The 15,337-nt window shown below is 45.7% G+C and overlaps 1 protein-coding gene across 2 annotated transcripts in view; it reads left to right on the forward strand.

Annotated features, from left to right (window-relative positions):
- Nucleotides 1-15,337, forward strand: part of NWD1 (NACHT and WD repeat domain containing 1) — a 72,204-nt gene that overhangs the window by 35,478 nt on the left and 21,389 nt on the right. The window contains exons 11-14 of one of the 2 annotated variants that reach the window (XM_070416331.1): nucleotides 3,690-3,887; nucleotides 5,609-5,731; nucleotides 11,016-11,227; nucleotides 12,540-12,812. In XM_070416331.1, coding sequence (XP_070272432.1) covers nucleotides 3,690-3,887; nucleotides 5,609-5,731; nucleotides 11,016-11,227; nucleotides 12,540-12,812 — 806 coding nt within the window. The remainder of the gene's footprint in view (nucleotides 1-3,689; nucleotides 3,888-5,608; nucleotides 5,732-11,015; nucleotides 11,228-12,539; nucleotides 12,813-15,337) is intronic. The other variant, XM_070416332.1, reaches the window with a different exon arrangement.

The raw sequence follows: 15,337 nt of genomic DNA on the forward strand, positions 1-15,337 counted from the left end.
GGTAGTTCAGGTAAAATCAAGGAAAGAAGGTCAACACTTGATATAACGGGAGAGAAAACACATTGCCACAGATTTAAATAAAAATATATATCTATTTATTGATTTCAGAGAGGGAGAGAGAGATAGAAACATCAATGATGAGAAAGAACCACCAATCAACTGCCTCCTGCAGGCCCCACACTGGGGATGGAGCCTGCAACCCGGGCATGTGCCCTGACCGGGAATCGAACCCTGACCTGCTGGTTCAGAGGTGGACACTCAACCACTGAGCCACGCTGGCCAGGCAAGACTGCTTTCAATTCGTTTGGTGTATACTCAGAAGTGGGATTCTGTGCTTAACTTTTTGAGGAGCTTCCGTACCGTTTTCCATAGCAGCTGCACCATTTTGCAACCCCACCACCAGTGTCCAAGGGTTCCATTTTCCTATGTCCTCACCAACACTTGAAATATTCTGATTTTTTTAAAGGGCATTCTAATGAGTGCGATGTGGCCTGGGTGGCCTTTATCACATGATTCCCACCAGGTTTTGATTAGAGGGTTTTATAAAGGTGCGAATTTCTATATCCCTCCCATGGTTCCCTCAGAGCTCAGCCAAATGCTCCTCCTCCAAGAAGCCTGCCAGCCATCACTGAAGCTGAACACCCTCCCACCCCCCGCCAGCCCTTTCTTTTTCCATCACTGCACCCTGCTTCCATCTGTCTTAGCTCTTACTTATTATTTCTGCTGGTTTCCTCTTCCTGTCTGCCCCACCAGCTTGAGCTCCGTGAGTGTAGGGGTGTCATCCACCTGCTTCTGCCAAATCTGCCCCCCCCCCCACACACACACACTCATAGACCAGTACTGGCCAAGTGCATGGAGTTTGAGCCCCACTGTGTTGATTTAAATCAGGGCTCTACCACTTCCTGGTAGTGTGACCTTGCAGGCCTCTGATCCTCCCCACCCGACCCGACCCCACCCCACCCCACCCCTGCCTTGCAATCCTCAGTTTTCCATTCTCAACCAGGGCTCTACCAAAACGGAATGATGATTGGCCCTCCCACCTAGGGCTGCCTGGACGGGTAGGTAAGTCCGTTCATGCACAGCCTGTCCCCATGGTGCCATCGAGGGTCTTTTCCCTGTCGCACGACAGCATCAATATTGTCGACGTGAAGAGCCTTGGACAAGCATTTCTGTAATGAGTGAGCCTCGCCTTCCGTCATCTGTGAATAAAGTGTGTCTAGGGTCCCATCCAAGGGGAAGGCGCTGGTGTCCACCATTAGTGATGCATTTCTCGCACATTCATGCTCACCAGGAGTTGTAACCCTCAGAGGGAGTGATTTCCCAGGGAAACGGCCTTGCGCACAGCTGCCTGGTTTAAGGGAAGAATGAAAAGTCCCAAATACAGCACGTTCTTTGCAGCATCCTTGATTGACAACTTGTGGCTCCCCCAGCACAAGGAGATGTAGAAACGAAATGTTGCCACCAGAGGACCCAGCTGGGCAACCATCTGATCTCTGCACATTCCAGAACTTTCAGCTCCTAACAATGGGTGGATATTACTGACTTCTATTGCCTTGGCTCCAAGATGACCTGGCGTGGTGCCATTTACTACCCAGTTTTTATTTAAAAGACTATAATTTGTTCATCATGGTGTGAGACATGGCTCACCTGTCCGAATTTCCAATGACAGACCGGGAAACAGAAGCATGGCAAAAGGAGACTTTTATTTTTATTTTATTTTATTTTAATATATTTTATTGATTTTTTTTACAGAGAGGAAGGGAGAGGGATAGAGAGTTAGAAGCATGGATGAGAGAGAAACATTAATCAGCTGCCTCCTGCACACTCCCTACTGGGTATGTGCCCGCAACCAAGGTACATGTCCTTGACCGAAATCGAACCTGGGACCCTTCAGTCCACAGGCCGACGCTCTATCCACTGAGCCAAACCGGTTAGGGTGAAAGGAGACTTTTAATACCACTCTCCAGAGCAGGCACCCATTGTGCAGGAACACAGCTGGGGCAGGGATCATAACCTATTTAGTCCCTCCTCCGGTTCCTCATTGGCTGAGTACTATTTGGTCACCTGTTTCCTAGTAGTTGCCTAGTCCTGCTGTCTCCCATTGAGCCATTAAAAAAAATTGGGCTGACTTTCTAGCTGATTCCACCTCCCTTTGTTTAGGGGGAATCTTCCTGGAAAATGTGCTCTCAGCCACGTGCACAGCTCTCATACCCTCTCCCCATCCCCGCCCCCCCCCCCCCCCACACACACACACCGCCCCTCCACCCCCACATCCTGTTTGCTCTGGGGAAATTCAGTAACCGCCTGGCCACATGCTGTTTCTTTTCTATGAATCAGAGGCATGTTTTTTACAATGGGTTTTAAGTGCATTCATTTTTATTTTTAAAATATGGCATTAAAATTATATTTACCTTAATGGCTGAGCTCATAGGCACCACCTTAAATTCTGCATCCATGACGAGTGAGGCACTTGCCCTCGGTCCTGGCTCTGCCCCATTTCACTCACCAGCAAACCAAGGCACAGGCCATTGCCACTACTGCCCCGGGGCCCTACGACAGGGACAGATAAACTGTCTGCCTTCAGTGTCCTTGGTCTTTACTTAGCATTGGAATCAAACTCTTTGGGTCAGATTCCTGCCTCTGACTGGCTGTGTGACCTTATGCAAATTGATCAACCTCTCTGTGTCCCAATTTTCCCCTTGATAAACTTGGGATAATACTGATAATACACCTGTGTGGTAGGCAGAAAAAACTGCCAACCCCTCACCCCAAATATATATTCACTTCTTAATGCCTGGAACCTATGACAATCACCTTATAGGACAAAAGACATGATTAAGTTAAGGATCATGAGATGAAGAGTTCATGCCAGATTATCTAGGTGGACCCTCAATGAAATCACAAGTATCCTTATAAAAAGGAAGCAGAGAGAGATTTGAAACAGAAAAGGAGGAAACATGGAGACACACAGAGGAGAAGGCTGTGTGAAGATGAAGGCAGAGATCTGGGTGATGCAGCCACAAGCCAAGGACGCCTGGAGCCCCAAGAAGCTGGAAGAGACAAGGAAGTACCCTGTCCTAGAGCCTCCAGAGGGAGCACAGTCCTGCCGACACCTTGACTGTGGACTTCTCGTCTCCAGAACTGGGAGAGAATAAAGTTCTGTTGTTTTAAGCCGTCCGGTTTGTGGCCTTTTGTTACAGCAGCCACAAGAAACTAATACGCTATGTAACTGTGAAGTGCTGGGGAAATGACTTGTTGGGTGTCTATAAGGTTCTAGGCAGTAAGGACACAGAAATGAATAAGACAAACATTAGTCCTGTTTCCAGGAAACTCCAGGTCTAGGGTAGTGGGGGTGGCTGGGCCCCTGAATAAACACACAAAGAAATGCCAGATTGCGACTGTGATAAGGCCTGGGGTGGGGACTGTGCGGACTGGGGGGTTGGACTGGAGAACGCTTTTTTTCAGAAGTGACCTTTGAGCTGAGATGAGAATGAGATGGTCGGCATGAGAAAGGGGAGGGGAAGAAGGCGTTCCAGGCAGAGGCCCAAAGGCTGGAAACCACCTTGCGCACTTGAAGTAGGGGCAAATGTGCCTGGATAAGGGGCAGGAGAGGATGCTGGGCGAAAGGGGGAGCGCTTGACCCGGAAAAGCAGAGCCCCTCCCTTTAACTGGAGTCCCCTCTGTTGCAGAGAGGAGCATCCTATATACAGAAATCCTGGCCAGACTCCATTTCTTCGCCACCTCTCATCCGGCACTGGTGGGAGAGCTGTGCCAACAGGCCCAACGCTGGTTCCGGGAGTGCCCACACCCTGTGCTGGTGCCTCTCGGAGGATTCCTCCAGCCCCCAGGAGGACCCCTCCGGGCGACCCTCACTGGCTGTCACAAAGGTGGGTCTCCCCAGTGTAACAAAAGTGCTACCAGGCCCCCCCACCTTGCCTGGGAACAAGGGAGGATAGTTGTTTCAGGCAACTCTCTGGGGCTCCCCTCTGCCAGTCTGGAGGCCCCGAGGGTGCCCACAAGGCTGCCCCCACTGTCTCATGCTGAGTCTACAGTCCACAGGGCCTATAGACTACTAGTGTGAAGACTGCTAATGAGCCCAGAGTGAGGGGTGCCAACTGCCTCAGGGCTCTTGTCTCTAAGAATTTAGTGCCCATCCTACAGAGTGTCTGCAATTTACAGGCTGATGCTAGTGAGTCAGGAAGCTAAGAGCTGGTGCCTGACTGGCCCCTGAGATGCTGATAGAACTTGTAGATTCCCTGGGACACAGGAATGTCAGTGGGTCAAGAGAATTTCATTCTCTCTATTCATTTGTCATCCATTTGTCCATTCATTCATTCTTCCTTCCATCTGTCCTTTCCTTCCTTCCTTCTTTTTTTCTCCCTCCTTCCCTTCCTTCTTGCTTCCTTCCTTCCATCCATCTATTCATCTATCCATCAACCTCTCTTCCCTTCCTTCCATTCATATATCTATCTGTCTGTCTTATCCATCCTTCCATCAATTATCCATCCATCCATTCATCCACCCCCCTTTCTACATTTCTTCCTTCCTTCCATCCATCCACCCATCACCACTCATACTTCCATTAGTCACCTTCCTTCCATCCCTCTATCCACACCACTTATCTTCCTATTTCCTCATCTGGCCATCTTCCATCCACTCACTTACCTTCCACCCATCCATACACTCAGCCATTCAACCAGTTTGCCTACCCATCTACCAATTGACTCATCTGTCTACCCATTTAATACCTATCTATTCAAAAAAATACCTATCTATTCACTCACCTACTCATCTAACCAGCCATCTATCCATCCATCCATCCATCCATCCATCCATCCATCCATCCATCCACCAGCCCACCGCCATTCATCCATTCCTTTTTCTGCTCACCCACAATCTCTTGCATTGATCAGGAGGCCACTGAATACAATTAGCTTGTGGTTCAACTGTCAGTTATTGCAGCTCAGAACACTTTTATGCCAGTTGCCTTATAGGGAAAGCTATACTCCCAAGGCATAATGCTTCCAAAATAGAAATTCTAAGCAACATTAAGTACAATTAATGGGACAATTGATTTAGGGTCAGCCACTATAATGCTGTATTGAGAAGGATTCTGAGACTGAATCTGGTTTAATGGAAAACACTGTGTATTTGTTAGGATACAGTTCAAATGTTGTAACAAAGGCCAAAATAATAGCGGCTTAAATTAAATAAAATAGTTCATTATTCTCTCACATTACAGCCCAGTGTTCCCTAGGGAGCAGAATTGCCCCTGGGTGAGAACTGCTGAACTAGAGATACACTTATGACCAAGTTATGGTTTAGTCCCCAAGAGCAACATAAATATTATAGCTGAGATCTGAATCTGGTGTGATGGTGTGATCAAACCTGCAGCCCTTTGGAGTACAGGGCTGTCAGTGATTACTGACAGCTCTGGCTTCGAAGTCCTGGCTCTGCTACTTCCTAGGTGTGTGGGTCTGGACAGGGACTGAATCTGTCCGTGCCTCAGTTTCCCTATCTGTGAAGTGGGGGCCCGTTAGAGGACCTCATGGCTGAGCACTTGTACCTGGGAGCTGATGTCCTCACTGTTGTCTTCTGTGGGCTGTAGGCATCACTGCTATGGCGTGGAGCCTGGAAGAGAAGCTGCTCGTGGTTGGCACCCAGGATGGCATCGTGGCTGTGTGGGACACGGAAGAGCATCAGGTGATCCACATTCTAACTGGACACACAGGTGAGGCTCGGCATGTGGCTTAGGATCACCTTCCTCCTGGTGTCCCACATCCATCAGTCAGTCCCCAGATCCCCTCCACTCCCAATTCTCTGTATCAAAACCCTGGCTTTGATCCTCATCTGTTAGTGATCACCACACAACAAAGCACCCCAAAACACAGTAGCTTCAAACAATAGCTGTTGATGCAGCTCACCTTCTGTGAATTGACAAGTCAGGCTGGACCGAGCGGGGCAGCTCTTCTGGTCTGAACCAGGCTTGCTCATGCATCTGTGATGCGTTCGTGAGGCATGTGGGAGCTGATTGGTCCAGGATGTTCTCAGCTGAGACAACTCAACTGTGCTCCACACGGTCTCCCACCCTCCAGCAGGCGAGCGGGGGCAGAGGCAGGGTCTCTAGAGGGCAAGCACAAGGTCTCTTAAGGCCCGGCACTGTCCTTGGAGCTGGCACCCTGTCACATTCTGCTGGCCAAAGGAAGTCACGAGAACAGTCCAAAATCAATGAGCAGGGACATAGACTTTATCTCTTGATGGGAGGAGGAGAGCCACACTGCAGAAGGTATAGGTCAGGGAGGGTGGAGCACTGTGGACATCTGTGCAGTTTGTTTGGCACAGTGAAGTTTTCACTTCTGCAGAGTCCCATCACCACTGTAGTTCATTCATTTGATCAATCATTGACTGTCCACTGCACACCAGGCCCTGTTCTGGAGGCTGAAGAGAAACAGACCAGGGCTAAGACTAGGGTGAGAGGAGTGAGGCACACGCTTTGGATGTACAATTTAAAGGGGCACCCTGCCCTGGCTCAGTTGGTTGGAGCATCGTCCTGTACATCAAAAGGCTGCAGGTTTGATTCCCTTCCTCAAGGGGTGTTTGGTTTTATTTTTTATTTTAAATATATTTCTTTATTGATTTCAGAGAGGAAGGGAGATGGAGAGAGAGATAGAAACATCAATGATGAGAGAGAATCATTGATCGGCTGCCTCCTGCACACCTCCTACTGGGGATCGAGCCCGCAACCCAGGCATGTGCCCTAGGCCGGAATCGAACCTGGGACCCTTCAGTCCGCAGGCTGACGCTCTAGCCACTGAGCCAAGCCGGCTAGGGCATGGTTTTATAGTCATATCCCACTTAACGAAAAGAATCTGCTCTGAGAAATGGGTCGTTAGGCAATTTCATCATTGTGGGAGCATCATAGTATACAGCTGGCAGCGCAGTAGGTCTGTTTACACCAGCAGCATCACAAACACGTGAGTGAGGCATTGCACTACAATGGCTACAATGTCACTAGGCCAGTGGTCAGCAAACTCATTAGTCAACAGAGCCAAATATCAACAGTACAATGACTGAAATTTCTTCTGAAAGCCAAATTTTTTAAACTTAAACTATATAGGTAGGTACATTGTTATTAACTTAATTAGGGTACTCCTAAGCTGGCCTTTGCTAAAATAATAATAAAGCCACCAACACAAAATAATTACAATTCTTAAATTGATGACAAAAATACCTGTAGGATTTGCAGCTGGTTGGAAAAATACAGGTAATTTCATGCTTTGAGTGGGTACTTTTGTCACCCGCACTCGATTTGCAGACGCGACTAGCACTAACCACTGCACAATGAGACTACTGGCTGACCTGCTCACTCAACTCGTACATGAATCACGCATGCTTCCCCCTCGCCGCGTCTCCCCGTTGCCCTCCCAACTGACCGACTGACTGACACCCCCCACTTCTTTTTTTTTTTTTTTGCTAAAAGTATTACAAAGGGTATTACATAAGTGTCCTTTTTTCCCCCCCGCCCTTGACAAACCCCTGCCCTCCCTTACCCCCCAGTGTCTTATGTCCATTAGTTATGCTTATATAGATGCATACAAGTCCTTCGGTTGATCTCTTACTCCCCTCCCTCCTGTCCCCCAACCCTCCCTGGCCTTCCCACTGCAGTTTGACAATCAGTTTGAGGCAGCTCTGCCTCTGTATCTATTATTGTTCAAAAGTTTGTCTTTATTATCCATGAATGAGTGAGATCATGTGGTATTTTTCCTTCATTGACTGGCTTGTTTCACTTAGCATAATGCTCTCCAGTTCCATCCATGCCGTTGTAAATGGTAAGAGTTCCTTCTTTTTTACAGCAGCATAGTATTCCATCGTGTAGATGTACCACAGTTTTCTAATCCATTCATCTACTGATGGGCACTTAGGCTGTTTCCAGATCTTAGCTATGGTGAATTGTGCTGCTATGAACATCTGGGTACATATATCCTTTCTAATTGGTGTTTCTGGTTTCTTGGGATATATTCCTAGAAGTGGGATCACAGGGTCAAATGGGAGTTCCATTTCCAATTTTTTGAGGAAACTCCATACTGTCTTCCATAGTGGCTGCACCAGTCTGCATTCCCACCAGCAGTGCACAAGTGTTCCTTATTTCCACATCCTCTGCAGCACTTGTCGTTTGTTGATTTGTTGATGATGGCCATTCTGACAGGTGTGAGATGGTACCTCATTGTTGTTTTGATTTGCATCTCTCAGATGATTAGTGACTTTGAGCATGTTTTCATATGTCTCTTGGCTTTCTGAATGTCCTCTTTTGAAAGGTGTCTATTTAGCTCCTTTGCCCATTTTTTGATTGGATTGTTTATCTTCTTTTTGTTAAGTTGTATGAGTTCCCTATAAATTTTGGAGATTAGGCCCTTATCAGATATGACGTTGGCAAATATGTTTTCCCATGAAGTGGGTTTTCTTGTTTTGTTGATGGTTTCTTTTGCTGTGCAGAAGCTTTTTATTTTGATGTAGTCCCATTTGTTCATTTTCTCTTTAGTTTCAACTGCCCTAGGAGCTGTATCAGTGAAGAAATTGCTTTGGCATATGTCTGAGATTTTATGGCCTTTGTATTCTTCTAGAATTTTTATGGTTTCCTGTCGTACATTTAAGTCCTTTATCCATTTTGAGTTTATTCTTGCCCCCCACTTCTTCTAACACCACTTCTTCAAAATAGACTTGCCCAGGCCGAAAACCAACTTCTGCGCATGGTATTTTGTGAAAGAACCACACTCAAGGGGCCAAAGAGCCTCATGTGGCTCGCGAGCCGCGGTTTGCCGACCACTGCACTAGGCCATAGGGATTTTTCAGCTCCATTATAATCTTATGGGACCACCATCGTATATGCAGTTGTTGACCAAAATGTCATTATGTGGCATAGTCATATAAGCTTTTGCAACCATGTTTGTTTTTTCAGTTAACAGCATATATTTTACCTTTTTCCATATCATGTATATATCTCTAATTCGTGTTAATGGTAATATAGTGTTATCTATGGGGATATATTATAAAGCATTACTATTTATAAAAATGTTGCTTGAAAATACTCAAATTGCAACAAATAAAAATCACCCACTATCTTGTTGGAATTTAAATGATAAAGACCTAAAACTCCCTTCCTTTAGTCTCTCCCCCTTTCAATCTCCTCCTGGAAGTGATCAGTGTTCACAGTTTGTCATATGCCAATAGCGAATTTTCTCCAGGCGTATGCTAACGTAACTCTCTATGGGCTCATATACTTTTGTCAAAAAACAGATCATGCTATTTTATATACTGTGCTGCAACTTGCTTTTATCATAATATAATATTATAATATTTTGTAGTGATTGAGAACTTGGGCTCTGGGTTCAAATAGTGGCTCCATTACTTATTAACCAGGTGGCTTTGGATAAGTTACTCTATTCTGCTGAGCCTCAGTTTCCACATCTGTATAATGGGACAATAGTCATATCTCACACTGTTGTTACAAGGATTAAAGGAATTTAATGTATGCAAACCACTTACAGCTATGCTTGGCACATAGAAGCAGTAGTATTGGCTATTAAAATAATAATGATTATCGTGGTCAACTGATTTCATATATACACTAGAGGCCCGGTTGCATGAAGAGATTCTTGCAATAGGCCTTCCCTTCCCCTGGCTGCGGGCACCGGTTTTCCTCCAGCACCCGGGACCCAGGCCTTCGCTCCGGCAGCTCGCTCAGGCCGCAGTGGAGAAGCCAGGCCTCTTCAGTCTTCGCTCCACCGGAGCCTTCAGTCTGCGTATGCAAATTAACCGCCATCTTTGTTGGGTTAATTTGCATACTCATCCGATTGGCTGGTGGGCATAGCAGAGTGACCCCAATTTGCATGTTTCTCTTTTATTAGTGTAGATATATATATCTTTTTATTTTTAATGCCTGCATAATATCTTCATATAAAACAATGATATAATTAAAGTCCTTTTATACTCTTATTTCTGTAAGACATTAATAGAAGTGGGATTTCTGAGTCAAATTGTATGCACACTTTTCCTTTATTCTTCTTTTTCTTAGCTATTTATTTTGAAATACTTATAGACTCACAAAAAGTTGCCAACTAAAATAGTACAGAGCTCCTGTGTACCCTTTATTCACCCGAACGACAACATCTTACATAATCATAGTATATTATCAAAACCAAGAGATTGCCCATTTTAACTTTTAATAAATAGCACCAAATTACCTTCTTACAAATATATGTCAACTTAAACTCCCATTAGCAAGGTAGGAGAATAGCTGATTTCTTATGTCTTTGCCAGCACTCCAGCAATCAATCTATAAAATTTTTGCCAATATGATGGATAATAATAGTATTAGTATTTCATCTTGCATTTCTGTGGTGACTATGAGGTTGAGCATCATTTCATAATGCTTATTGTCTACCCTGCTGTGTCTGTCAATTTCCTGTTTATATTCCTTGTCCAATTTGTGAGGTTATTTGTGTTTTTCTTGCTTATTTGTAAGAACGTTTTGTTTATTAAGGAGAGTCTCCACGTGACTGTTATATACTGCAAATATTTTCTTCCAATCTGTCATATGCCTTTCAGTTACATTTTACCTCCTGAAGTTTTACATTTTTATGTAATCCAATTGGTTAATTTTTTTCCCCATTATGTCTTCGAAATTTCATGTTTTGCTTAGAAAACCTCTCTCCAAAATTATACAGTCTATAATCCTACCTTGCTTTTCTTACACTCCCTGGATGATGCGGAACTTTCATTTAGTTCAATAATCTCTGTTTATCACAGATTCAGCAGCTGGGCAGTTGATTTAATCCCAGCCAGTTGTTACACTCTCACTTTAGCTTTGCTACATTTCATGATTTCTAACTTGGTATGTTCAAACCTATCCATCTTTTCTCTGGTAAACCAGGGATTTCCACGCCAACAGGCATTTTGGTAGTTGGAAGGTCAGACGGTTCCCAGCTAATATCCTCTCCCACCCTGGCCTGCTGCAGGCGAGGTGAGGTGTGTGAGCGTGTTTGCCAGAGGGACGCAGGCCATCTCCGCCTCCAGGGACCGCACCCTGCGCTTGTGGCACCTACTCTCCGGCCAGGAGAAATTCACCATTTGGGATGGAGGCTCAGAAGATCCCGCTGTACCTCAGAGCCTTCATGTGGACGAAGCAAGGAAGGTTGTGTACTCAGCATCTGGCTCCAAGGTAACCAAGGTGGCTAATAAAAATGTGGTCACACGAGGCTTGCATTATATTGTTACTGGGCAGTGCAGGCTTAGGTATTGGAGAAGAGTTGGTTGATTTCAAAACTGATTATAGAAATCATCTTTGTTATCAGCAAAAGTTTGGAAACAACAGTAAAGAAATAATGAGTAATAACAGATAGTCTCAAAGATAAACACTGTTAACATTTACATAATTTTACTTTCTGTGGTGTATGTGTATGTGTGTATGTGCATGCAAGTGTGTGTGTGTGTGTGTGTGTGTGTGTATAAAACAAAATTGGGATAAAAACATATATGCAGTTTTATAAAGCTATTTTCATTGGCTCATACCCTTAAACATTCTTCAAAAAGAGCATCTTAGTGATTTCATAGGATTCCATCGCCTGCCTCCACTATAGTTTATTTAACTGATCCTTTACTGTTGGACATATAGGTTGTGTCCAGTGGAGCTTTCAAATAACTGAGATAACTTGCCTGATGCATATTTTTTGTATCTCTCCTTGTTTCTTTAACATAAACCCTAGAAGTAAAATTAATGGGCAAATGTTTACTATTTAAATGGTTACTGCTGATAAAAAGATACTTTTTTGTGAAGTTAAACAGGAAAACTTCTTTAATCAATAATTACTTGTAATGGACATATATGTCAATGCATATGGTATACCTGACTTTTGTTCTATTAATAAACCTTTTTATTTGCAGCAATTTTAGATTTATGCAAAGTTTTAAGATGTTATAAAGAGTTCCCACATGCCCTTGATCCAGCCTTCTCTAATATCAACATCTTACATAACTACATTTGTCAAAACTCAGAAATTAATATTTTTTAAAAATATTTTATTGATTTTTTACAGAGAGGAAGGGAGAGGGATAGAGAGTTAGAAACATCGATGAGAGAGAAACATCGATCAGCCGCCTCCTGCACACTCCCTACTGGGGATGTGCCCGCAACCAAGGTACATGTCCTTGACCGGAATCGAACCTGGGACCCTTCAGTCCGCAGGCCGACGCTCTATCCACTGAGCCAAACCGGCCAGGGCTCAGAAATTAATACTGATAACTTCTATCAACCTAATTCCAGGCTTTATTTGGATTTCATTAAATATTCCACAGATGTCCTTTTGCTCTTCTAGGATCCGATTCAGGATACCTCTCTCCCACCCCCTTACGTTGGGAACTAGCAGAGCGTTGAAAATAAAATGCATCAACTCTGAAAAAGAACAGGTCTTGCATTTGACTCTGGAAACCTTGCAGCCTAGGTGTCCTGCTGAGTTTTCTCGTCATTGTCATCCTTCTGTTAGGTCAATGCTTGGAATCTGGAAACTGCAGAGCTGATTTTCCATATCCGGGGAGATGCCTCCGACCCCTGGATCTGCACGGCAGCGCTGGCTTCCCAGGCCACGCTGCTGACGGTGTCTGAAGGCAGTGTGGTCAGTCTGTGGAGCTCAGCCACAGGAAAAGTGCAGGGGAAGCAACACTTGTCCAGCATCAAAGAAGAAACACCTACCTGTGGGGTCTCAGTCCAGAAACCAGGACACATGGTTGTTGGGTTCAGCAAGGGCTCCATCTGTTTGGTAAGCAACTTTATTGAATACCAGAGGCCCGGTGCATGAATTCGTGCACCAGTGGGGTCCCTAGGCCTGGCCGGCGATCAGGGCTGATAGGGGCCTTCCGGCTGCTGGCCAGGGCCTTCCTTCATTTCATGCCACCCCCTGGTGGTCAGCGCACATCATAGCGAGTGATAGAACTCCTGGTCTCCCGGTCAAACTCCTGTGGGGACACTTTGCATATTAGCCTTTTATATATATAAATGATGCCAACATTCACTCAACTCTAAAGTGTTCAGATGTCCTAGAAGTTGGGAGAAACCATCTCACTGTTGATCTTTTAATAAATGACACTTAGCTTCCTAATCCTAGAGATTCACAATTCAGTGGAGTTCAGGAAACATCTATTGGTGTCTCCTGGGGGATGGCCAATGCAGGCAATTGTTGGCACTCAGTCCTGCTGAAGATGATGTGGGAGACAGTGTAAGACTGTGCTTTAGAGCTGTCCCCACAGAGGAGCCAGGAGCTGGGGGACTACCCACCAGCTCCATCAGTGGCTGGACACTTCCAAGAGCATCCATACAGGGGCCAAGTGTGATGGCGGGATGGGGGTGGGGAGTCAGAAAAAATACCAACCCAGGTGCAGAGCTGCAGAGTGCAGTAAGCAACCTTCAGGAATAGAAAAGAACCTTGAAGGGATATTCATGGGCCACCAATAGCAAGTTATATAAGGAGTCTTGGGTGGAGAAACAGGGGTATCATACCAGGCACTGGAGGGGCTGTAGAAGAACAAGGAGTCCACCTGCACCCTCATGAACTCAACGTAGGCCCTGGTCAGTGTAGTTAGTTGGTTGGGCATTGACCCATGCACCAAAAAGTTGCCGGTTCTATTCCTGATCAGGGCACATGCCCAGGCTGTGGGCTCAGTCCCCAGTAGGGGGTGTGCAGGTGGCAGCCAATCGATGTTTCATTCTCACATTGATGTTTCTCTCTCTCCCTCTCCCTTTCTCTCTCTCTAAAAGTCAATTAAAAAAAAAAAAAAGCGCAACTTAGGGAAGGAGATGAGCTTGCCAATGACATAGCCACACTAAGAGGAACAGAGTGTTTTCAGTAGAGGTAGAGGTAGTGTGTTGGATGGGGGAAGGAACAAATACTTCTGGAAGAGGTAACCTGGGAAGGCTCCCCGAGGGAGGCATCCTTGCAGCAAGAAGGATATCCTAGATGGAAAGGGAAAGATAGAGGGGATAGGGGATATCATGGTGGAGAGGTAGGCATTTTAAGGAAAATAGTGGTGTCATGGAAACAGGTGCCAAGGAGCTGAGAGTTTGATGAGGGGAGGAATATGGCCGCTAGAGAATCATCCCAGAGCTCCACACGTCTGAACCTCATGGCCTCTTAGCTCCCTGAGCAATCGAGGCATGTCTTATATTACCAGAGATCTTCAGGAATGCACCTCTTACTTAAAAATGCGACCAGCCTAGAGGATGGTATTTCCTGAAGCACTCTATGTAACAGGAAAACACTGATATGATCTTAAAGGTTCATCTATTGAAAGTGGTTAAATGAATTTAGGAATATCTACACAATGGAAGATTATGTAGCTATAACACAATCAGATAGTCTTGCCCTAGCCAGTTTTGCTCAGTGGATAGAGCGTTGGTCTGCGGACCAAAGGGTCCCGGGTTCGATTCTGGTCAAGGGCATGTGCCTCAGTTGCAGGCTCCTCCCAGCCCAGGCCCTGGTCAGGGCACTAGCAGAGGCAACCAATCAATGTGTTTCTCTCACATCGATATTTCTCTCTGTCTTTCCCTTTCTCTTTCATTCTTTCTAGAAATCAATGGGAAAATATCCTTGGGTGAGGATTAACAACAACAAAAATCAGATAGTCTTGAGCAGTGGTAAGGAAACTGTGGCCCATGGCCTGTTTTTGTGTAGCCCATGAACTAAGAATGGCTTTTCTAATTTTAGTAGTTGAAAAAAAATTTTTTATTTTGTGGTGTAAAAATTCTATGGAATCCATATTTCAGTATTCATAAATGAAGTTCCATTGGCACACCACATCCATCCTATATAATAATATGCAAATTGACTGAATGGCAGAACAACCGGTCGATATGACATGCACTGATCACCAGGGGGCAGACACTCAATGCAGGAGCTGCCCCCTGGTGGTCAGTGCGCTCCCCCTATGGGGGAGCCAGAAGCCAGGCTCACAGCTGGCAAGCTCAGCTGTGCTGGCAGGAGCCTCTCCCACCTCCGCTGTAGGCGGGCGGTAAGGAGGGAGGGGTCCCGGACTGCAAGAGCCCTGGACTGTGAGAGGGATGTCTGATTGCCGGCTTAGGCCTGGTCCCCAGGGGGGCATCGGGGCTAAGCCAGCAGGCAGACATCCCCCGAGGGGTCTAGACTGCAAGAGGGCACAGGACAGGCTGAGGGACACCCTCCGCCCGCCCCCCCCCCCCCCAGTGCACAAATCTTGTGCACTGGGCCTCTAGTTTGTTTATGTGCTGTCTGTGGCTGTGTTTGTGCCATAGCGGCAAAGTTGAGACCATATG

The sequence above is a fragment of the Myotis yumanensis genome, unplaced genomic scaffold (assembly GCF_028538775.1).
Source record: "Myotis yumanensis isolate MYYU_CA2020_CCGP unplaced genomic scaffold, mMyoYum1.0.hap1 SCAF_5, whole genome shotgun sequence".
Taxonomy (NCBI): Eukaryota; Metazoa; Chordata; class Mammalia; order Chiroptera; family Vespertilionidae; genus Myotis; species Myotis yumanensis.